This window comes from Rhagoletis pomonella, unplaced genomic scaffold (genome assembly GCF_013731165.1).
Source record: "Rhagoletis pomonella isolate Grant_MI unplaced genomic scaffold, Rhpom_1.0 Rhpom_scaffold_00001, whole genome shotgun sequence".
Classification (NCBI taxonomy): Eukaryota; Metazoa; Arthropoda; class Insecta; order Diptera; family Tephritidae; genus Rhagoletis; species Rhagoletis pomonella.
Genome location: NW_023458555.1, coordinates 2,800,303 through 2,825,931, shown reverse-complemented (window position 1 = coordinate 2,825,931; position 25,629 = coordinate 2,800,303). Strand labels below are relative to the sequence as shown.

At 36.9% G+C, this 25,629-nt stretch overlaps 1 protein-coding gene across 3 annotated transcripts in view; it reads right to left on the bottom strand.

Moving 5' to 3' along the window:
- The window catches only part of LOC118736345 (restin homolog), a 184,007-nt gene that overhangs the window by 24,550 nt on the left and 133,828 nt on the right, over positions 1 to 25,629 (bottom strand). For all 3 annotated transcript variants that reach the window (XM_036466455.1, XM_036466441.1, XM_036466447.1), the window contains 4 exons: positions 5,027 to 5,623; positions 4,837 to 4,938; positions 1,998 to 2,132; positions 1,779 to 1,931 (listed from right to left, as the gene is read on the bottom strand). In XM_036466455.1, coding sequence (XP_036322348.1) covers positions 1,779 to 1,931; positions 1,998 to 2,132; positions 4,837 to 4,938; positions 5,027 to 5,623 — 987 coding nt within the window. The remainder of the gene's footprint in view (positions 1 to 1,778; positions 1,932 to 1,997; positions 2,133 to 4,836; positions 4,939 to 5,026; positions 5,624 to 25,629) is intronic.

The following is a 25,629-nucleotide window of genomic DNA, read 5'->3' as shown; positions in this document are numbered from 1 at the left end:
CCATTTTTATTGACCAGCAGTTCAAACGAATGAATGAATTGGATTTCAGCGTCGCAAAATTTTTCTATATATGTCCAAAAATGTACACAAACAAATAATCCTTTATTAGTCATTTAAACACGTGCAGTTTACGGAATACATAATACACGATTAGAAGCCAAATGAAAACTGAAAATAGGCGAGGGTATTGTGGGAATTGCATTGAAAACTTGCAATTTATTTAACCTTAGGAAAAGTATATCGAAAAATATGCTTTATTCGATTCTTGGACCACGGACGGAACACTGACCTACAGAATATTTGCAACAGAGTAATCTCGATATTTTTTTGAAAGAAGAAATCAGGCTCTAAGACAAAGTATGTTTAATTTTTATTTTATTTGCATTCAGGGGTTGAGGGGTCATAACTTCAGAAAGTTTTCGTTGATTTCAATAAATTATACCTAGTTTTATTAAGCATTAGACGGGGTTTTGAAGGAATTTATTAAGGACAAATATATTTCAGAAAAAAATTTGGGAAAATTTCCTGTTTAACTTAAGTTTTTTGAACAGGTATTACTCTTTCTGCTTTGGGTTTATTTTAATCTCTCTAAATTGCCAAATTTTGTTGAAAAGTTTTGACGAAAAATCTACATTTTCAAAATTTTTGCTACATATACAACTCATTTTGTTTGCGAAAAATGAGGCTATCTACATATAGTATAAGTGATGAGAGAATGAAAATTTCTTTCTAAAAAATAATCACCTTTTAAAGCGCAGCTTTAGAATTTTATTCTCTTTTTTTACAGATTGAAGGAAAAGTGTTTTTAAACACTTGATGCGGAGGCACAAAACGTCCTCTAAATGTCTATATATTTTTATATATATTGGAAGCTAAAAAGTTAGGTATTGATCAGGCTAATATATGTACATACATGGTTGCATTTTTTGCCGAGTGCGCTACATTAGTTTTAATATAATTGGGGAGTTTTCATTTCATTCGATTCGAGTCGAAAAGAGTAATTATTCCATTACGAATGCCGCGATTCAGGGCCGCCTTATTAGCCCAGAAAAACAAATGAACAAATAATGGGCCGATGCAGCTAAAATCACCCATTAAGAAAAAAGTGCAATTTCCTGCACATTTTATTGTTTCCCAATAAACATTTCTCAACCTTTCAATGTTTCTGAATTCATACTAAAACTCAAAATTTCTGAACAATAAAATGCGATAAAAATTCTTTATAATGTGAAGACATCGTCGCTACCATGTCAAACTCTCAAATGTGGCAATGTGTATTTTTCAGGATAGCAAAAAAAGTGTGGGATTCGACACTTTGTATCCTCTGCTTCAAATAAGACTAGAAATTTTACGATTTGCCATGATTCTAAACGCATGCGCAAGGCATCGTAAATGAAAAAGCATTTTTGCACATTCGATAGTTTGACATGGCAGCGACGACATGTCAAATTTGTTTTTTTCCATGAATGAGCTAAGAATTTCTGGATTCCAGGAAATTGTTCCACTTTCTTTCGCAAAATATTCGATCGGAGTTTTAGCTGTACCGGCGACTCAAACATGCCATTTTCACTATTCACATAGCTTTTTTATATTTTCTATGTTTTCATTAGTTTTCTCTGTGCCGGCTTTACAGACTTACGCTTAACAGCGGCTAAATTCACTGTTCACAGCTCTGTTAATGATTTCAATTGCCTACTCGCTCAGCTTGTAGTTCTTCATTCATCTTACTATCCACTATTGCCTACATTCAGGCGCACATTTAAAGCCACTTTACTTACCTTATCATTCGTTTCCTCCAATTCGAGTATCCGGAATTCCAACAGTTCATTTTGTTCGCGCAACTCATCCGCCTCCGTGCTCAATTGATGCTCATGCTCCTCGAGTTGTTTCACACGTGCCATGAGTTGTTGTAATTTGGCATTATTGTTGATCTGTTGAATTGAAGCAGAAAAATTAAATTGCAATTCAAAGCACAAATAAATAAATATAAAACTCACATCCATGCTGGTTTTTTCGGCATCGAGTATATGCTCCTTGGCCAAATTCAGCTCCGCATGTAAATGTTCGTTTTCCTTCTGCAAGATTTCATTATCCTTTTGCAGTTTTTGCAAATCAGTGCTGTAGGTGCGAATCTGTAAATGTTAAGTAGAGTAAGAATTGAAATAACGTTTAGATATACATTTTATCAAGTGTCTGACTGCAAGCGATTACGGCAAAATTTACAAGAAATTGTTATTAATGCAAAAAATTGGCGCACTTACTACTTGAAAAAAAACATGAACGCAATTTTCTCAAAATGTTGTTTAACAAAAGCTTTACTTAACATAAAATCATAACGTCACTCAGACACATGTTTGCGCTTTTTATTGCACTCTTTGTTCATATGCAGCCCCTTTACAGCCAGCCTCACAGGTTCATTAACGAGCAGCCATAAAAATCGCCATTAACTTTGTCTCGCCGCATACTCGTTAGGCCAATGGGTTGCAAAGAGTGTTGCGCTCTGTCTGATTGACTTTCTTGGCGTATGCTGCCACTCTGGCTGGCTTCTTAGCTGACTCTATGGCAATTTACTGATTGCGGCAATTCTCAATCACACAGCCACAAACATGTCTACGCATAGAGTAAGTACAGTCATGCAGAAGCATATATAACTTTAAAATCTCACTTCTAGTGCCACAAAGAGAAGTAAAGAAAAAAGATAAGAAGAAGCATAACACCGAAAACACTAATTCCTGAAATAATTGCCAGGCACTTTTTTCGCCACACTGATTTACACAATTTTGGTCGGCGGCAATAAAAAACTTAAAAGGATCAGAAATTCTACTCTTGTTTTTTAAGAACACATGTATGTATGTGTGACACTGTGCAACAAAAAATCGAAGAATTTTATCCCGAATGGAAGTAGAGTTAAAATTACGGTATTAGCCCGATTTGAATAACAAATCACGACAGATTGAATATATGGGTGAAAATGAAGCCAGCGATTTGTGCAAAAAATGACAAGCGATTTAGGCGAGTGGTTAGAGTTGCTTACTAGCAGTCGATAAGATCAAAGTTGGATGACAAGTCCAACCTCCGAGTGTATTTCTGCCATGAAACCGTCTTTCTAAAAACCAATGTCAATTAACAGGCGGCCAAAAATGCAAGTCTGTATATGTGTAGGCACCAAATGTGTATGTACCTGTCGAGGGCTTATATTCAATACTATCTGCAATTTTCATAAAAACGAGATTCTGATATAAAAATCCTTAGCTTAACTGTCATCTCTGATGTTAATGTTGACCTTGTATATCGATTGTATGAACAATTTTGTTATAGAATTGCAAAGTTAAAATTAATATTAGTGATGACATTTAATTCCCAGATGTGCTCTAACATCAGAAAAAAGGTCATTTATTGGTGTAGAAAAACATTTATTTCAGTGGAGAATTTGTTGCATTGTGTATGTTTTATCTTAAGGCTTAACCATTAAATTGGAGTTTTACTTGGTGGTGGCTTTAGATAAAGATACTGCTGTTGTCAGTGGGCACAGAGCCCACACAAAGAGTACATACAAAAAATTGCTGATTAAATAGAAGCTGTGCGCCTTTCATGTTTAAATTAGATACAGCTAAAAAATATGAAGTATTCAGAAGCATTGTTTTTTCGTAGTTTCTTCGTTTTGATGGAAACAAAACGCAACCGTACATTGCGAATAAATTTGACATAATTTTCATTCTAGCAATAAGATTTCTGAAAAATTATGACCAAGGGAAGGCAAATCAAAGAAAGGGCATATGGGTTTGAATTTTAGACTTGCTTATATTTTTAATTGCATGCATCGGCGAAGCTTCATATCCATGTCATTTTGAAAAATAATAAATTTTCTGATTGTTTTGTATAGGTACAATGGCTTAAGAGAGAGGATTAGGATTCGTTCGGGAACGAAAAATTGTACCGAAGATGATAAAAAGCTGCAGGGCATTACAGAAGTTCGTTCCAAAATACATTAGTAGATACTTCTTTCGCAGTTATTGATATCCCTTTTTTTTTTGAATATTTTAAGTGAAAATATTTAGAAATAAAAAAAATCTAGAGGGCTCTTCAGGATATTGTGGAAACGGTATTAGATTTGCAGTTGGCATTGCATTAGCAAATTTTATGCTTGCTACAATGGTAATCGTGTGCATTTTATTGTTTTGAATTTACAAATGCACTTATATTAATATTTAAATTATATTTTTTTATAAATTCTATATTTTAGTTACTTTCTTTTTGCTGCAAGTTTTTATTTAGCCACTGGTGATGGAAAAGCGATAACATAAAGTGAAAATTCAGTACTTCTTATCAACGACGAATTTAATTAATGCAAAAAACACAACTCATGGAAGGCAACAGCTAAAACCTGCCGCAAAGAGCATGTGCAAGTCGTGCGCTAGGCTAAGCGAAAAGAAAAAAAAGAAAAAAGAGTATATGCACACTAACTAATACTAAGGGAATGAATGCACTAGCCGGATCTGTAAGAAGATAGAAAAACCTATTCAAATTGTTCAGGCAAACAAAAAATAATAAAAAAAAAAATCGAATAATCACTTTTGCTTTTGTTGTGACGCTATAGATTATCCGCTGCTTGCCTTCATCACTCATTTAGTGAATATATACAGACATACATATGTATGGACATATGTACGCAAAAAATATGTACGCAAAAAATATGTACGTTTGTGTTAATCAAAAGATTTAAGCGGCAAACTTGTTTTGACGTGCGCAACACGTTTTATCGTTTTTTTTTGCTCTTTAACTCGACGATTTTGATATTCGAAAAAGGCATAACCAGAGAATTAACTGTATACTCACCATTTGCCAAATATCAGCTGTGTCCAGTCCAGCTGGCGGCGGCTGTGGACTTATGGATGGTGGCGCTGATGAGAGTGCCGAATCCGAATCGGAGTGATTGTCCTGCGCAGAATGAAAAGAAAAACATTTCAATAGATAAATTTATGTACTTAAGTAATTATTTTAAGATAAAAAAGCATTCCAAATTTACCTTCATTCTCTCGTCGTGCATATCGTTGTGATGTCGATTATCCGCTTCAGCTGTTTGTGTGGTTGTTGTTGTGACCGTTGTTGTTGTGCACATATTGTTAATTGCAGTCGTGCTAACCGCTGTTGTTTCTGCGGGTGTTTGTGTTTTTGTTGTTGTTGTTGTGGTTATTATTCCAGTTGAACTCTCCTCTGCGTGCTCTCTCTCTTTTTGTTGTTGCACTGGCACATATTCTGTTGTTTTTAGTAAGTTGTTACAATTTTCATTACTTATTATGACTAATGATTTGTTTGATGACGTTGTGTTGTTGTTGTAGTTGTTGTTGTTGTTATTGATATTATTATGAATTTGTTCATTATCGACATTTACATTTAAATTAAGACTAACATTTTGTAATTGTTTCAATTTGAGATTAGTTTGTGTATCATTGAGTATTTTGTTTGCAATCCCATTTGTTGTTGTTGTTGTAGTTGCTTTTGCCGCTGTAATAGCGGCACTTGATTTATCATTTGAATTGCCTATTTCAGGCTTGGTGGACTTATTATTATTTTGTAGATTTTTTGTATTATTGATCAGCTCAAAATCCTTGAGTTTTTTCGCCTGCAAAAAGACCAACGAAAAAAAAATAGTCAGAGAATGAATAAAAATAAAAATGTTTATATGTATGTATCTATAAGAATATGTATTCATGCAAAAAATTTAAATAACGGAAATAAAACATTCGAAAGTAGCAGGACTGTACACGCTTTGGCGAATAAATAGCAACTATAATTAATTTATTTCCGTTTAAATAAAAGATACGAGTTTTCAATTTTTAATTTATTTAATTATTTAAGATTAATAAAGTTTACAATGAAGATAAATTAAATATAAATTGAAGAAATTTTAAGTTCAGCAACACATCTCCGAGATATAGGAAGATGAAACCGGTCCTCGCATAACGAAGACGATCGTTCTCTGGATAGCGATGTCTACTCCAATCATAAGCGCTGCACTGTTATGGGGTTTCAGAACGGGTGCTTCAGTAAGCAGTTGAGGTTGTGTTTGTTTGCTGGGTAATCTCCATTTGCTGCTGAATTCGCAGAGCTTATATTTCACACCACCCAGCAGGGGTGAGTAGTGCGTAGGGTATTTTCTTTGGGTAACGAGTTTGAGGTGCCTTCTTAAGTCAATTGTTATTGTGATTTCGTGGGAGTTTGCTTGGGTACAGCAATAACGCTAGCGCCAAAAAAGCACTTGTTGTTGAAGGAATTATGCATTTCTGTTGCGACTGCGCTGTTTGATCCAGAGCATAAAACGGGGAAACTGGATTATGGGACTGTGAAACATCTGATCTTGATACTCCTATTTTTGCTGGCTTCAACAAGCTTTCTGCTGAAGAAGGTATTGTGACCATGACGAAAATGGCGCTTGTCGAACGTGACACTATTTCTTCCGTCGTTGAGAAGAGGCCACACTCATCAAAGTTTTAGGATCGTCGTGCTCTTTATCGTCATGGAGAGACAATCGAGCAGTTTATTCAAATTTCCACCTGTTGCTTCGACCTTGGTTTTGCGATCCATAAATCTTTATTGGGATTTAGAGTATCGAGTGCGGTTAACCACAAATGAGTCTGCCATCGGGAAAATGGCAATTTGACAACTTGAGGTGCGAGATTTGATCTTATGAAGTTAGAGTGTGACAATGAGGACTTGCCACTTAGAGGTGCAGCTATGGTATAGCCTGGGTTTGAAAACGCCTCCATTTAAATTGACGATAGTCACAAATAAAAATTATATACGGTTACGGTAATGGTAAGGCAGCACAGCCATCTAAATTGTAGTGTTAAAAAAATAGATTTCGATTCAGTCGGAAAGAAATATCTTTATGAAATCAAGAATCCAATACTTATAAGCTAGCACTGTTTACAAAGCACTATTGCAATTAGGTCCTAAATGCAAGGATATCTATTCGGTTTAAGAACTGGAAAATAGGAAGGATTATACTTCCTCATTAGTGCTTCAAAACAGCATCAAGGAACCGGCACCGGCCAGTTAGCTTTTTCGTGTGCCAGGTAACTGCAGCGTCTTCCAAGCTGAGAGTTTGGTTATGGTAAAGGTAGTTTTTCTTTTTTAAATAGCAAAGTTCCAGCCGTAAAAGCCGTAAAAGCCACTGTTTTCATTGAAAGGCTTTGAAAAATGTAGGATTCAAAGAAGTAAAATCGGGGATTGTATAGAAATGCCACGCTTTGCCACATTCCTGGACATAGTATTTAGCGTAGGAAGCGATAGGAACTGATAGAATGGTCAGAATGGTGAAAATACCGTCATTGGTTATTCAATAGATATTCATATCTAAAAGACGAATGGCTTCAGTTACCAAATTTACTAGCAAAATAAAAGTGCAAGAAAATGGCTTGTAAATCAAGTCCAACCAGGAAAGAAATATATTAAAAAATGGATATACGGAACATGCCGATCATTTTTGTGTCACTTAAGTTAAACTTTTTCATATAAAGAAGGTTAAATTGTATACTATAAAACGATTGTAAAAAATAAAATTAAATAATTGCAAAACCTTTGATGTAGTTTACACAAAATACCAAAACAAGCGGGAAGAACCCAGAGTACAATATTTTTTTTTTATTCAATTAAAACACTATGTATTCTGCAGGAAAACCGAGAAAACAATCAACAGGAAATCATAATCTTTTTTAAAGATATCAACAAATTTATTCACAGCCATCAAACAACTACGATTGTGCAACTGCACTATGATGCAACCTCATCCTGGTACATCACCTGCTACCAAAACACGTGCGCCATAAAACACACTCACACACATAACATTAAGATATGTGCATAAGTTTACTTAAATGCAAGATATAAAAATGTAAGTGTAATTAAAAATACGCCAATGAGGATGGTACAGATAAAACAAAAAACAATATAAAAATTCGCATATCTATAAATGCATAAGTAAGTACATACGTATGTGCCAGCACTTGTGTCTGGGAATGTTGCAAACATTCATACACGTGCGTCCGCTCATTAAGCAATTTTAGCAGCAGAGTTCAAGCCATCAACAGTCAAATCAATCAATCGGGCGGTATTGCCTAATGCAGCGTGATGCAGCAGCCAATTTCGAGAAAAACTAAAACGAATACAAACAAGCGATAAGAGTATTGAATGCAGCAGCAACAACACCAACAGCAACAACTAAACTAGGAAATCATTGTGGCGGGACGCCCACTAATATGGCGTCTGCCACAATTCCATCAACCATCATCGCATACCTCAACGCCTGGCTGCTGTTTGCCAACGGCCAAGCGACGTACTACGGTGAATGCCGCGACCGCCGACTGTTTGGCTGCTGGCTGCTTATTGCTGACTGTTGAAATGATGATTGAATTGTAAATGCAAACATTTGACTCGCATTTTTCGCTTTTTCCTGCTAAATGATTTCCTTCAACATACACGCGAGCACACACGCTCACACACACACAGAAATTTAGCCGCCCTGCAAAAATCGTCGGACCAGGTGGTGCATTTGTGCCGCAACTGGAGTACCTACAAAATGCTCCTCAGCAATGTGGTGGTGGACCAACCCCGATCATTGCTCGGGTTTTAACGATGTTGTGTTGCCAAGAGGTAGGTACTCCTTGAAGTGGTTATGTGCTACCCTCCTGATATAATGCAGAGCTGCAGAGCCCTAGTACATGGCAATATTAATTGGACCACATTTTTTATATGCATTTCGGTTAAGTTTGGAGTACTCCTGGACCCTGAGCGAGTACTCTTTACATGCATTCATCGAGTAGTCGCGATTTTTACAGTGCGCATATAAACTTACACATACATACCCTGTAGGGAAACCCCGAACTGGTGAACCAAATTTGTAGTCCCGTACTAGATCTTTATCGTCAAAAACGAACCAGTCCGATAGTTACTAGATCGCCACCAGTTCAAAAGCAGCGATATGTGGTACTTTTAAAAAACAATCTTAGAAATCTATATCTAAAATGACGAATTTAGAACTGGTTCAAAACTATAGAAAAAGGGATGCAGAACGAACTAGATCTCATCTGGAAATTTTGAACTAGTTCGAAACCACTGAAAAAGGGATGCAGCGGGGGCTTGTTTACTTTAAATAGATTTTTGCTTGGCGGGTTTTTCGTTCAAATACGCTTCCAGTCTGCACGTCGCAGATGCTTTTTCATAGTTTGGTAATACAAAACTAAAACTTCTGTTAACATCTTAACATTTTGGGAGCTTCTGGAATATAATCAATAACAGTCAGCACCTCTACAAATTCAGCTACAGCCAAAGGTATGTAAACGTGTTTTCAAATGCAAAATTTAATTTACATTCATTCAAACAAATCTAATTTCAAATTGAAAATACATTTCTCTGCAAATAATAAAAATTGCTACCATGGTAACCCAAAAAAAAAACATCTTGTTACTTTTTTCGTTTACAACTGGTTCGAAACTATAGAAAATGGGTTGCAAAACGAACTAGATCCCATATGTCGAATTTAGGACTGGTTCTGAACTATAGAAAAGGTAATGCAGCGGGGGACAATTTCCAATTCCTATGACATCGCCGTGTTAAATTCGCCAGCTGTTTGAATGCAAAAGAGATTTATCGCGAACTAGTAGTGGTTCTTAATGTACTAGAAGCGCACAAGTTCAAAACTAGAGATTTTCCCCACAGGGTATGTATGTATGTATATATGTGACTGTGTATTTGAATGACGGCGTTTGACTGAAATTTGCTTAAAGTTGCCACATATCCGCATTTGGCATTTGGCGCGTTGCATGCTATGCCAAGCGAGTAGGGCTTTTCTTTCCTCAAACCATTTTTGTTATTAGCACTAACGTTGACTTGTGTTGCTGTTGTGGTTGTTGTTGTTTTTGCTATTCATATATTACTACAAACACCCACGCAATTCGCAGTCAGTCGAATTTTCAATAAACACTTTTAAAAAATTAACTGCTGAATTTTTATAGGTACTACTTGCATATGGAGATATAAATTTATGCATATGTACGTGTGTGCGTGTCTTATATTTCGGCTGTCTGTTGTTGCCATTCTTGTCCAACTGTCTGCATCAAATATGTTTGGGCTTTGGTTTGTGATTGACAGCAGACAGCAGACAGCAGACAGCAGAGAGCAGTGTACAGCGGACCAGACCATAGAAAAACAACGTCAGCAACATGTTGCACATGCAACATACTCGTACAAATAGCCACACGCAAATTTGAAACAATAAATCTATTTGGGCAGTTTTTCGCTCGTAAGCTAGTACAACAACAACAACACGCAGCAGTTTCTTAGCAAACATTTACATGCAAAAATATGCAAAATACTCGAAATTTGTGTAAATGCAGCGAAATTTATGTTTCTCCCGTTGTTGTTGTTGTTATTGCAAATGTAAGAGATTTTTTTTTTTTTTGTTTTATTATTTGGCGTAACTTATGCTCGTTGTACTATAGTTATAAATCGTTTCTTTTGGAATTTATCGGGTGAGTGATATCGATTGCGTGGCTAAAAGAGTGTCGCAACTACAAAAAACATAAAAATGGTATTTAATTTTTATCGGGCACACTTACGGAAGACTTTGCTCAATTAACGGTTGTTTTGAATATTGGACGTAATATCAAAATATTTCCGTAACCAATGAAGCGAAATTCACAACGGCCACAATTCTTCATTACTGGTGGCCATATAATGAGGCAATCACAATTGCGGTGGGAGCTTGAATGACTGTTTTAGATGCCGGGGCAAATCACATTACGTCATTCTAGGGCTTTGACGTCAGGGTTCTCATACGATTTCCAACAACGGGTAGATCAGGCAATCCGACGACTGCAGTGCCTTTCAAGAGGAAATCTATGAAGAAAAGTCACATAAAGGAAATCCGAAGGATCCAAAGTACTGAATTCAAGAATTGTTCGAAAAGTCGCGCTTCTCTAACACAACTGCGTAAGTCATGTAAACGTCTCCCTTTTTTGGTATCCTGGACATAGCAAGTGAACGAAGTATTCAATGAGATAGCTAGACAGAGCTCTGAAATGAAGATAAGAGAGCCTAATAACTCCTTAGAACCACCGATTTGTGATCTACTGAGGGAATTAACGAGTATACCACAGCCGTAACAGAAGACCTATGATCCAAGCGAGAAGACTGTAAAGTCTCAAGCTTATGTTGGATGAGATTTGAAATAATAATAATTTATTTAGCTTTTTCTGCTAAATTTCAAACTTTTTTATCCGAAATAAGTACAGCGACACAAAATGACAATTTGAAATTGTGAAAAAATTCCATTGATCTTTTATTATATTCTTCTTTTTTCTGAAAGTATTATGAGTAAAGTGATACCTATTCGAGACATTAAATCGTCGCGAATTTCTATATAATATATAAAATCTGTTTTTTTCTAGAAACAAATGGCACCAAGAAATTTATGTGAAATCTTCACAGAAAATCTAAAATATATTAAGCCTCCTTATTCACTGCTTCGGCTAAAATCGGCATACCATTCTGCCAATGGGGCCTTATCTCTCTAATATACTTCTTCGCACTATTTCCGATATTTTTTACCTTTATTTAGAGAAACTAATTCACGCTGGCATTCCGATATAAATGAAAAGGGTTCTAAGGTTCAAGGAGTCCGAAACCCGTGCGTTTTGTATTTGTGTTTTAAAAATCCGTTTAACCCTAACATATTGCCTTGAAATAAAACTTATCGAAAAATACTCGCTCATCTGTCCTGCATCATTCAGAAAATTACTTCTAATCGCCGTTAGACATCCTGCAGGTCTTCAATGCAAGTTATAAAAATTTTATTTTATGATATCCCCGGATGATAAAGACTGGCTTTTTACTACCAGTTAGCAAAATAGAAATCATATCATGGGTGCAATCAAAGGTAAGTTTTGCCAATGAGTTATGTAAATATAATAAATCTGCATAAGAGCGATGAAAACTTAAATTCCACTCATATTGAATGCATCATAAATATAAAAGTGGCTTGTTATAAAACTGAAATGTCGTAAAAAAATATCTAAATAAATGCATACAGTGACTCAAATAAATGACCACGTGTTGATTTTTTTTTAATATTAGTAATATTTTTCGAGCTAATAATTTAACCAGAACATATAATTACAGTTTCCAACTTTAAACAGAATTTAGGAAAATTCATCAAATTTTCATTAAAATTTCAGCTTTTTAATCTGAATCTTTAGAACATTTTTGAATATGCAGTTTTATAGAGCCCATACAATTTTAGTGCAATGAATTGGTAGTTTCAGTTGTCAAAAAAATGGCGTTGATTTTTTCGATTTTATTTTTTGAGACTGCTTTTGCGTCTTTTTTTATGTAACAAGTGCAGTTTACAAAAACTGGCGCTGATTTTTTGCAATTTTATTTCATAAGAAATTATGCTTATTTGGAAGAAGTGCAAATATCCGTCACAAAAAAAAAAAAATCCTATAAATCAATGGGAATTTTTCGCCGTTTGAAATATGCACTTCGTTAGACTAAAATTGTATGGGCCATAAAACTGCGTACCCAAAAAGGTTCTAAGGATTAAGATTGAAAAGTTGAAATTTTGATGAGAATTTGTTGAATTGCCCTAAATTTAAAATAACAAAAAAAAAATTTGCTCGAAACCAACACTTGATCATTTGTTTGAGTCACTGTATCTGTACTTATTTTACTACATCTGCAAGTCACAAGAAATCAAGACTCTGCAGAATTTCGTGTCTACAAAATTATCTACAAAGTTAACTTGAGCACTAAATGTGATTACATTAAGCCATAAATTCATAAATAAGCAAATATTCTTATGCATGAATGTACATACGAGTATACATACAAACACACACATGTAGTACATATATGTATGCTTAGTTAAACAGTCGGGTGCAAGGTGATGAAGTTTGGAATATGTATAAAGCTTATGCAAGTAACAAGCATGACAGAAAAAATGTCAAGGTAATTTTGGTAACCGTCAACACGCCATTAAAAATAAAAAATAAAATTATTATTGTTTATAAACTTTATGGTGATCATTTGCAGAGTTAAGCGCTGACAATAATTTATTGTTTATAGGTAAATGCTGATGGTTCAATTCACGCCTGCATATATAGAAATACATATATATGTAGGTGTGTCTGTACACGTGCGCCTGTGTGTATGTATGTATGTATAGATATTGAAGTAAATGATTCCTTCAAATACCAGTCAGTCAATTAACAGCGGCACCAACTGATGAAGTTGAACTTGAGTTGAATGGGATTGTTCAAAGCAATGTTATAAACAAAAAAAAAAAAGAAGAAAAGCATTTTTAAAGAAATTTATTTCAACAACATAAAACTGTTTGGCCTCCATATTCATAAGCGCATATTTACTTATTCATACATTCCTACCTTCATTGAAATCATTTGACTTTTTCTCTCACCCACACCCATGGCATGGCATTCGCCGCTTGGGCTAATTTCCAATGCGTTTTTCCTCATTTCCTCGCCATTGTCTGCGAAAACTCATACTTTCAGTGAATTTATCATCATTTTTGCCCTTCCTCTTGGGCTACATTAAAACAACAACAATAACAACGAAAACAGAAAAGGAAAAAAGTGCGCTTTTCCATTCAAATGGTATTCAATTTAATAATTTATTTGGAGCAATTTTATGTGTGAATTTGTTTTATTGCTGTCTGCGTCTAAGCTGCTTAAATTCATTTGCCACCTACGCTTGAACTGACACATACATACACATGCATACTTACATGGAAGCCTATCGCGAATTGAGGTGGGCAGCAAGTTGGGACAAAAAAAGAGGGTAATGCATTTGGCACAAGCAGAAGCAATGCAACTTTTTTCACCTAGTCTAATGCGTAAGCGAATGGCATAAAATGAATAGATATTTTGGCATTTGTAATTTGATTTGAGGTGAAGCTGATCTAAGCTCTACCCATCGCAAACAAAAACAAAAAAAAAAATAAAATAAAACGCCTGCCTTAAATAAAAAGCGTCACTACATTACTTTTACCACTAAATTCCTTTTTAAGTAGTTTTTTTTAAACCCCATTGTTAGGCAAACAATAAAGAACAGCAGGCAGTTCGAACATTAAAAAACCACAAACGGTAACCGCACCAACAAATCTGTGCTGAATTTTAGCGCTAATTGTGTAAATTATGATAAATAATTTCTTCCATACAAATACAAATACACACACACACACACACACACACGCACGCACTTTATTTGTTATTTTTCATCATTTAATTGTACTCTACATATTAAGGTCAGGTAACATTACAACTAAATCAACAACAGACTCAACGTTCAACAGTTCACGAGCAGAGTACATTGGTCCAAAAGGTAGACGCACTGTCCAGCCGGCCGACTACTTAAATACTTACTTCAGCTAATTCAGCTGCCAGTGCGTATCTCAGCGGAATGGGTGCAAGTGCTGGCATCAGCAAAACACGTAGTCATATATCTGTACGTATGTATGTATGTATGTATGTATGCATATTTGTAAGTGGCAAACAACTGAAAACTGTGTTAGCGAAAAAAGTAAGAAAACGCGAGGCAACAATAAAAAAAAAAACAGCCGCCAATCTGACCGACAGCACTCAGCCGGCGGCATACAACTGTCCACAAGTGGAAATTGCGAAAGCAGTGCTATATTCTTACATACACATATGCATACGTACTTAAATATATACGTATGTAAGTATGTACTTAAACGTCAACAATTGCGTTAATATGTAAACATTTAGCACAATGTGTTTAAGGTTGAAAAAAATTGTCGCTTTATTTGTTCAAATTTTTATGGCTTCTTTTATTTCTATAAATATATCTTCTATTCTAGTAGCTTTTGCTGTTAAAGTTCATTTGTTGGCTTTATAATGTGGTAAGAAGAGGAGAAGAAGAGTGTAATGTTTTGATACTTTCAACGTTTCTCCCACATTTTTGTTAAAATTTCTTTAGTATATGGAATGTAATGGAAAAAAGCTAAACCAAATAATATATAAAAGCATAATCTGCAACAATTTGAAGTTTTATGAATTGATAAAGTAAAAAAAGTGATCTAAAACTATTTGTATGAATCAAACGAAATTTCAAAATTGCGGTTTTGTTAAGCACAATTCGCAAAAAATACTCTCAAGTTCGATGCCTAAGTCTTTTGTTGAAAAGTGAACTAATTATTTTTCTCGATATAAATAATTAGACATTTTTCAAGTCTTCAGTAGGCTCGACGATTTTTTATACAGTGAAAATGAGCAACTTCTTCAACAGAAAAAATTGCTCAAAATCAACGGCAAGTCCCAGGGGCTCCAAACTTGTACTTTGTTATACTAGAATTGAATGTGCTACAAAATTGCATACAGAAAAATATATATCTAAGAAATCTGCAATATCTACTCGCCTTTTGGAGTATTTTCCAGGCAGAAGCATCTGTAGTACCATGAAAAATTTTTTCGTGAATTTGAAACCAATTTATATACGGTATTTTCTCCACTAATACGCATATTTAAAATTTGTATAGTAGTTTCCATTTTAAGTTATATGTAAAAAAAAGGGCTAGGAATCTACACCTACATTTAAGTAAAATTTCTTTTTCCCTTTCGAGAGCTTATGCCATTAATCAGAAGCTAAATAATCGTATTTCAATGTATGTGAAATATGAAAAAAAAATCGCACCATTTGCGACCACACGACCTACACATGCATACTACTTGTGCGCTATTAGGTATGACGCATCATTTAAAAGCTCTTCAGTTCACACAGTTTCATCAATAAATATTTAATTGTAGTAATACTTCGTTTGCCTTTTTCATTCAACTTGTTAGCTACCATTTGGAAAGTGAAAACATCAACGAACAAAAATGGTAATCTCAGCTAGTAGTTGTACGAGTAGTAGACGTTGTGGGTGTAGACGCTAGCAGGTGTCACAACTTAAATGGCTATGGCAAAATATTAACTAATAAAATTTAAGCATTAGCTACTATTTAATGATTTTTTTTTAAATCGATATACTTGCTTGCTGCGCAAAATAAGCCTGGTCTCAGGTTTCCTTTTAAGGTAGCGAGTAGGAAAATTGGCGCAAGGCTGATTTCAGCTGAGCTAGAAATATGAAATTGAAGGCTGTTGGAAATGACGATAAATTTTCATTAATAAAAACATCCACCATTATTCTCTATCTGGCTAGGAAACAAGTTTCGTTTGATTTTCGCAAATGTCTCATTTTACAATGTTCGTCCACCTACATACATACATACACAGTATGAATGTAGGTATTTATTTAACGTAATTGAATTCCATTTTTTAGCCGAAGATTCAATTTAAAAATTCAAAAAATGTCTATTCTGGTATAAACTAATGGTCTTATTCATAAAAATTTAAGTAGCTTTAAAAAAGGTTTATAAACTGAAAAATTTAGCATAGATTTTTGTGTAATGCTATAGTTCGGTGAACTTAAGTGAAAATATATATGTACAACATATTTACATGTGGCCTATTTATATGCATATGTACAGAGCTATAAAATTTATGTCTAACCCCCACCTTGGTATGCCATATTTGTGAATATTTAAAACTCAAACCTTTCCCACTGACACAGAGAAACCACCGCATACCAGCCAGGTATTGGCCAAATAACCACATAAAAAATAAATTCCTGCCAAACTTAAAGATGCGCCAAAATGTGTGTCATAGCCCGCAACCAATGTAACCAATGCAACCACCGCAAATGCACAAAACCGACTGGAGTAGCCACCCATAATGCTAGTCGAAGAAGAAAGTATCCGCGTCGATAGATTAAAGTCAACAAACTGAGTTTCAGCAGGAAAAAAGCAAAAGCGACATATCGAAATGCCAAAGGAAAAGTAAATAAATCATCGTCAGCTGCAATCGTCGACAAATATTTGCAAATAGCATTGAAGAAAGCGACATTGCAGCCTCCAACGCCAGTAGCCATGACAACAACAGCAGCTCAGTAATCATTGCAAAAGAAAAGGAAGCACTTGAGAGTGCAGCCACCAGCAGGATTGTAAAGGTGTAAACACTGCTGTTGTTTAGCAAACAAATGGAAAAGTGCAGGTGTGAAGTGGTGAAGGCAAAGTGCGTGGGGCAGGCTATTGAAAGTCACCTCTCGGTCGCTGATAAGCACAAATATTAGGTGCTTTCGCGAATAGTTTTTAAATGTGGAAAAAGCAAATTTAGTTTGTCTCCACCCCAGCCACAGCCTCATCGGATATGTATGTGTGCTTGTTGTTGTTTTTTTTTTTGTATAGCTGTCCTCACACGTACGACAACATGTGGACACAGTTGTGGCACTTGCCATCACTGGACAAGAAAATAGGCGTTGGCCTTAGGAACTGGAAAATCGCCACTGCCACTGAAGGACGGAAAAATAAATGATGCTGGAAGACAGCCGAAACAATTAATATTTTCAGCTTTTTCTTGTGGATTGCCAAAGAAGAAATCGTCAAAATCTAAATGAAAAATCGTTCACATGGGCTATGGTCTCCTCCAAATATCGCTTGGCTATGTTGCACGAGCAAATGCATAAGACTTCAACATTTTCCCAACTTAGCTCAGAATTCTTCTGAACCCGGAAGTTGCAGATGTCAGAGCAGCGTAGCCGGCATAGCCCTTACGCACACAGACTCGCCGTTAGAGAAGTCAGTGAACTGCACGCATGCGCAGCGCATGAAACTTAGCACTTATGGGTTGTTCTTAGCCGCGACGACCATCCAGATGGGCAAGTAAACAAAGGCAAACGGCAGAAAAGGTTTGCGTAAAGCTTTGCCTTTGCGATGTCCAAGATTGGCTTAAGTAAATTAAGTCATAACCGTAAATTTGTATCCATAGTTCTAGGTATTAGCGTCGCTTTCCCGCATTTCATTTCGCTTAAGCGCACACACTTGCATATTTCACGCCAGCATTTAGCAATGCACATACATACATACCTAGTATAAATATTTGTAGAGATTGTAGATTTGTATGAGCATAAGTAAATAGTAAATAAGTATCTAACTATGGAGCAGCAGGAAGACACACAATATGGGATTGCTGTTGTTGCTGTTGTTGACTGACTACTGACTGACGCTGCTGGGTTGGCGGAGTGTTGCACGGCATGCATGCAGTTCTAAGCCATAATGAACGGGTTTGGTTACCTTTTATTGCTGACTGCTAATGCGCAAATGGGTAAAGCAATTCAGCTCGTTTTTGTGTAAGTGCGTAAGTTTGTGCATACATATGTTCCAGAGCTCTTCACCACCAGTCTATGAATGGCTGCATTCATAAGAGTGGCAATGTTTAGCTGGTTGGTGGTATAACTTTAACGAGTAACTTGCCACCCAATGCACTTCAGTTGTACTTGGAATAATTTTAATGTTGAGCAGCTCTCCTATTTCCAGCCATCTCATGTATGTAAGTGTTAGACGAAAGCCATTTGCGTTAAGCTCTGCTTTTGACAAACAGCCGCAAAAAACCGCAAACAGAGATACGACTGCAAAGCCATTGTTGGTGGGCAGATGTGCAGAAAGACAGAAATGGCAGAGGTGTAGAATGCAATAATATACGTACTTGGACGATGTTGAGCTGCTGGTTTATGGGTAACACAGCCAATGCTTTTACGGCAGTGTCTGGAGTCAGATATGAACTCGGCGTCAGGGTAAACCAACAAACCATTAATTAGAATTATGCTACTGATGAGCGGTATGTATTCAAAGTGATAATCTTTGCCACTTATGTTTTTTGCTCTGACAAAACTCATATAAACGCAAGTTTAAGACTTCATAGAAAATAAAAAGCGACAAATTTTCATGCATATTTCAAACTTTTTCCGCAGAACTGTTCGAATTTGTTTGAACATACAGTTTTATAGCCCAGTTTCAGTGCGAATTTCAATTGGCCAAAAACTGCCGTAGATTTTTTAGAATTTTTTTATCGCATTTGTTTCCATATAACGAATAAACACAATTTGTTTTTGTATAGAATGGCAATAGATTGCTAAATTGGCTCATGCCAAAATCTATAGAACGCAGCAGATCACCAGTAACCACGAGCATGCGGCAATACTGAAAGAAATAAAAAGGGGCCGCCTCAATGGAATTAAAGCTGCATAGAAGCCAGCACTTATTACATTGCGCCCGTTTAGAACTTCAATACGACGGTACCCATTAGGGTCCTGACCACAGAAGAACGGGATGCAGGGCTGCTAGTACCAGAGAAGGGCATATCCCTCTACACCGATGCTACGCACCGGTTGCTCGGCCTCCAGATTGTTATGCGCGCAGTTTGCGAACTGTCACGACGCTGACCGCAAATCAGTTTGCGTTTGTACTGCATGCTGTAAGCATCACATGCGCAAGCTCTTTTGTTGAGTACACACTAGGGATGTTAATTTTTCATCTTTTTCCGATCCCGGGATTTTCGGAATGTCGTTATCACAATCCCGGTATTTAGATTTCAAGAACTTAAATAAAAAAAAAAATTGCTTCTATATTGTTTGAAAAGCTCGACTACCATAAAATAAATAATAAATAAATGGGTTTGAAACGTACTTTCAAATATTTCAAATATTATAAAAATACGGGTACCAAATGCAAGAGGAAATTTCTTTAGAATTTAAAACAATTAAAAATTTTTGAACTAAAAATGCAATTTTATTATATTTGGCCCATGTTTCGCGAATATATCGATATTCGTGTTTAAAATTTACTATCGCGCGGTGTTATATGTATAATGAGCTACACATTTATAAAAAATATTAATTAATAAATAAAAAGAAAGAAATATAGCTAATACTGGTCATGAAAGGGAGTTTCTATTATTTCCGTCAGTGCAAATTCAAAATTCCGGGACCAGAAAAGGCCGGGATCCCGGGGTTAACATTCCTAGTACACACATACAGATACAAAAATATTGCGCTTGTGTTGGGAGCTCTGGCAACTCTGCGCACCACTGCTCTACATAGTTCAAAGATGGAACAAGGAACCGGAGCCGGTGTCTTCTCGAAGGACCTGCAGACGAGTGTTGCCGGGTTTGGAATCTCACAAAAAGGCGGAAGATTATCAATTCGTTGGAATATATGTATATATTTTTTTATCTTTATTTTTTATGTATATTACCGCATAACTTTGGAGCACGTTAACCGATTTCTATAATTCTTTTTTTCCTTTTTTAAAGGAAAGGTGGTCCCATTCTAATTTGTTTTAAATGCGATCATTGGATCATGAAGAGAATTAGCGATAATTTTTATATGAGAATTGAAGTTGGTTTTGTTTTTTGCTTAAAAATTACGTGTTCATTTTAGGTTTTCCATTTTTTAAAATTGGCTAATCAATTTTTCTCCTTGTTTTATTTTTTAAACGATCAATAACCGGGTTTTAGCAACTCAGTCAATAACAATAACTATTCAGTTTACTTGTTAGGTTGTTAATATAAAAATATAACTTTGAAATATATATTGCATCTACTTATGCGTTATTTGTACATATCTATCATTCGTGTGCAATTGTGAAGCAATTTTGGAATCGCTGAATACTGGTTTCAACAGCACTGATAAGTAATCAAATGTGATATAGCGCTCCGCTGCAAACGCACGTACATAGCTTTATCTTGGCATTTTTAGCTTGACGTGCTAGCGAACCATTAATGAACTTCGAAATTTCCAATGCTATAATCCAACTGAACTTACCCATTTTCCGTATTTTCCAAAGCAAATAAAGTGATGAGAAAAGAACAGATATGGTTGGAATTTGACGTGAGTTCAAGGAAATGAACATGCTGACTCAAGTGATTGTAAAAACCAAATGAACAGACTGCGAGATAATTTTAAAGCGAATGAAAGAAGTGCAAATTTATCGCACACTATTTCAGCCTAATAGTATTATTATAATATTTATGAGCAAGGCGTCTTTTTTGTTCAAAATTTCCGCAAAACGGGAAAAATTTCCTCATCTGGTAACGATGCTGCAGGACAAGCCGGTCCTTTCGTCTACCGAGCGACTGCAGTTCCAAGCGGATATCTACGCTATAAAGAGGGCTCCTAGTCTTTTAATTAGTATTAGTAGAGTTCCAGAAGACAAAACCACTATTCTGGTCCACAGTGAGGCAGCATTGAAGGCGATAGGATCTAAAATAGTGAAATCGGGTATTTTATAGAACTATCGGACCACATCGGACATAGAAATATCGAAGAGAATGAGTCAGCTGATGAGATGACCAGATGCGGCTCAGAAATGCCAATAGAAGAAGCGGATAGCTCTGTATTACCACTGTTTAGTGGCCACGTAAGGAAAGTTGATGAGTACAACGTGGCCGCGACGGATGACTTGTGTAACAAACGGGAAGACTGTGAGACTACAAGACTATTATGGCCGCAGCTTTTTTAGGAAAAAGGCAAGGGACATACTGAAACTTAATAGATCTGCAGTAAGAGTCATTACCGGAGCCATCACAGAACACTGATTCAACGGTGGCGAATACCAACAAGTCTCTCTGCAGAGGCTGCCAGGATGAGGATGAGAATGAGGATGAGGAAGAGTCCATTGACCACTTTCTGTGTCGATGTTCAGGTCTGCAGACGAAGCGCTTCACTCGCTTGGGTTCACGCTTCTTCAACAGTCTGGAAGATAGCGGATGTGGAACTGTTGGATCTCCTCGGCTTCATTGTGGATAGTAATTGGTTCAGTAGAATAATAACTTTAAGCTACTCTTTCGATTCCAGGTACGTGTCTCCTCCTGGCACTTACTTAACGAGGACACTCACAATGGGAAATTCCGACTCCGAGTGAATGTGTGGAATATTCAACATACGCTCTCCATTTTCTATAAGGTTACCGGTCTTATTTGATCCACGTACCGCGAAGGAGCCACGCGAAGGCCCTTTTAAAAAGTGGAAACTTTAATGGTACAATTTTAATGATATGGAGAAAAATATTCTTCGAATAAAAATGGGTGTAGTTTAGTTGAAATCTTTAAATAGCTTTTCCCTTGAGTTAGAGCTAAATCTTGACCACCCTTGTTTTCAATATTGTGGCGATTCCAAAACCAACTGAGCTATGCAAATCAAGTTATACATTTCCTTCGACTATCCTTACAGCATTCTTAAAGAATTGAACACTATCAAAAACTCGCCAAATTATCAATTTTCGATACTAATTTCGTTAAAGTTAGAAGTGCACTCAGCAGCACTGCCTGTATCACCTTCCATTCTAAACATTCGGTTTTAACTCTGCCACATCGATGTAAAAGGACCAAAAATATAGAAAAAAAAAGGAAAATAACTGATGCCGTTCATCCGTTGCGCTGGTCAAGGAGTAAGTTTAATTTCAAGTGCAAATGCAGGTCTCTAATCCATGCAACTGCAAATTTTTTCAAAGAATTTAAGCGCTTTTATTTTTATTTATCTTTAATTCTAAAGTTACTCACTCAACCTAAAGTGCTTGTTAGCTTTTTTGAAATGAATACAATACAAAACAAAAAAAAACTTAATTACATTTTCTCACACTCAAACTGCCCAGCCCACTCGCCAAGCGCCACAACAAGCTAACACAGCGCATTTCCTACGAATTAAAAATTAGCTATGAACTGCTCGAAGCCACATACATACATACATACATACATACATACTATAATGCGCTCTCATTGCACGCTGCGCATGCCCTGTTGCACTACTTTAAATTGCAGCAACAACAGCGCACTTTGTACTTATTTTCTGTTTGCGCCTTAGTTGGCCGGCCGTCTTTTTGGTTCAATTTCGCCCGCGGTCACATAAAATTTTCTTTTGATACGCGCGACGACATGTAGTACAGACCCACAAAAAAAAAAAACAAAACAGAACTGTAATAGCAGCAATAAAAGAGACCGCGCGGCCAATGTCTAAATGTTGGCGGGCGTGCCCTAAAGCTGCTGCTAAGCCACCAAAATAAAAGCGGTCTTCTGCTAAATTTGAAGCCACGCTGCAGTTGTGGTTTTGACCCTTCGGCCGAGCGCGGCACTATTTTGTCGGCGTGTTGTAAAATGTGGCATTGCCTTTGGCGGAGCGCAGCGCAGCTGAGCAAAGGTTCATTAACGAGTTCAAGTGCATTTCGATGTTTTGCGGTTGGGTCTGTTCGTTGTTGCTGTCATTGTTTCGTGTGTAGTTTGGCTGGTTTGTTGACAATTGGTAATGGAGAGCAAAAAAAAAAAAAGTTGGTGGGTTTGTTGTATGTTGCACATTTATGCGGCAGCATATCTTACCCGTATAGCTGCTTGGCGGGGCCATTTACAGGCGAAAATTGCGCCAAAATCTGGTTCGGAATCGCTGTAGAAAATAATGCACGAAATAATTCGCTGCTTAGCGACTGTCTCTTACTCTTACTTAGTACATATTTACATATGTGTGTAATTGGGGCTTGGCTATCGCAAGTGCGCCTTTCGGTCGTCTCTGTACATTGCATTTCGAGTCCAGTTTCGGTCATTACTGCTTATCGCGTACAAGCTCCCCATTGTTCCGGCGTACTATGCGCAAATTATTTTATTTTCTTTTGCCATTTTTGGCAAGCCATTTTTCGAATGAGGCTAAAATGTATAACAAAAATAGCTGCTTATAGTGGGGAAAAGCGATTATTTGTCGAATTTCGGTGGTGGAAGAAATTTAATCGCGATTGAGTGGTCAAAAAAATGAATGGTACGGTACAGCCAAGATCCTTGTACCAGCATGCACACCCATGTATGTATGTATGTGTGCAAAAGCATTTGTTAACACGCTCGTTTGGCTTTGGCTTTTGGTCACTAATCACAATGCAGCTGCTGCAAAAATTTTACGCTTCGGGGTTCGCGTAATTGACGATTCGATTTCATTGTTGAACCTCATCTGGGGCTGCAGTTGGGCATGCGCGTTTGCGTATACATGAGCTAAGTTTGAATATGTATGTATATGCGCGGAACATTTGGTATTCAAACTGCACCGGCGACTATGAAAAAACTTTAGTTGGCATTGATTTGCTCCACTTGGCGGCATTGAAAATTTGATTTCCTCCATTTTTCTTGGCACAAGCCGCAAATCATGTTTTGATTGAGGAAATGGCTGTGTTAATTTGAGGTATTGGACACATACAGGCGCCGGAATAGACATTTACATGCAGATGGCATTTGGCATTTCAATGCCACTGAGCTACATAATAACACTGCGATTGACAGATTTAGGTCGAAATTAAATCAAGGAAAATTAAAATATTCAAATAGAGGTAGGCGCGGCGATCAGTCCTGAGGCAGTTAAACCCCCAATGCTCTTAAAACGGCAGGCGCCATGTCTTTTGATGACCTTCGCTATAAACGCTTCTTTGTCTTCTTCTTATTTGGCACTTGGGTGGTCTGGGCCGAGGCCAAAAATCTTCTCCAATTGCCTCTCTCTTGTGCGAATTTGGGCCAGGTTGCTCATCCCTATAGCAGACAGGTCTTTCTGCAATTGGTCCTTTTATTTTGTTCGTGGGCGCCCTTGTTTCGTTGTGCGCCCATGGGTGCGGAGGCGAAGGATCTTTTCTCCAGAGTGGCGTCATCCATGCGTACAATATGTCCAAACCAGCGAAATCGTTGTATTTTTATGCGCTTAACTGTCCATGTCGGTACAGTTTGTCATTCCATCTTCTTCGGTACTCGTCGCCCATGCGAACGGCCATAGATCTTGCGTAGAATAGTTGTCTCGAAAGCGCCCAAAACCTCCTCATATTTGTTAGACATCGTCTGTGAGATCTTCGTAGAACGTGATTTTTGTTCGTCGAGAGGGGGCTTTGCTTTTCAATTGCCTGCCGAGCCCAAAGTAGCAGCTGTAAGCAAAAGTTATTCTTCGCTTGATCTCCAGATGACGTTACTGGTGGTTTTTATGCTGGATCCTAGGTAGACAAAGTCCTTTACTACTTTAAATTTATAGCTGGCCACAGTGACGTGTGTCCCGAAAAGCGTGGACTCTTACTTAGTCTTAGTACTTAGTACTTAGTCTTGTCTTCATTCACCGCTAGTCCAACCTCTTAAGCTTCTTTTTCTGAACTGGAAAATTCTGCAGTTACGTCCCTTTATTTCAGACCGACGATGTCGATATCTTCTGCATACGCCAGCAACATCGTTCGTTTGCTGTAGATGGTACCGCTGCGATTCAGATCGGCTACTCTTATTACGCCTTCCTGCATCTGATGGAAAAAGTCGGCCGACAGTGAATCGCCTTGTCTAAAACCTCGTTTGGTCGCAAACGGCGCGGGAGGTCCTTCCCAATTAAGACGGAGCTGAAGGTTGTGCTCAGCGTCACTCTAAACGCTACATTGACAACCCCCCAAGCACTGAAGATATAATCTTCCATAATACAACTAGCTTAGATTGGAGCCGCCAAACGACACGATACCTTCCTGGACTTGTCTAAAATTTCACTTTACGATTGCGTTTCTTTATTTCGGTGTATGAAAGGGCTTGTTTAGAGTAACTATGGGGTTTGTGTAGGGACTAGAGAGAAATCAGTACATACGTATAAACTGCACCTATCCGTAGAAAAATCTCCTTCATACTGACGCGTTTTAATTATATTTTCAAGAATTGAACACCCAATGGATTTTTACAGGAAAC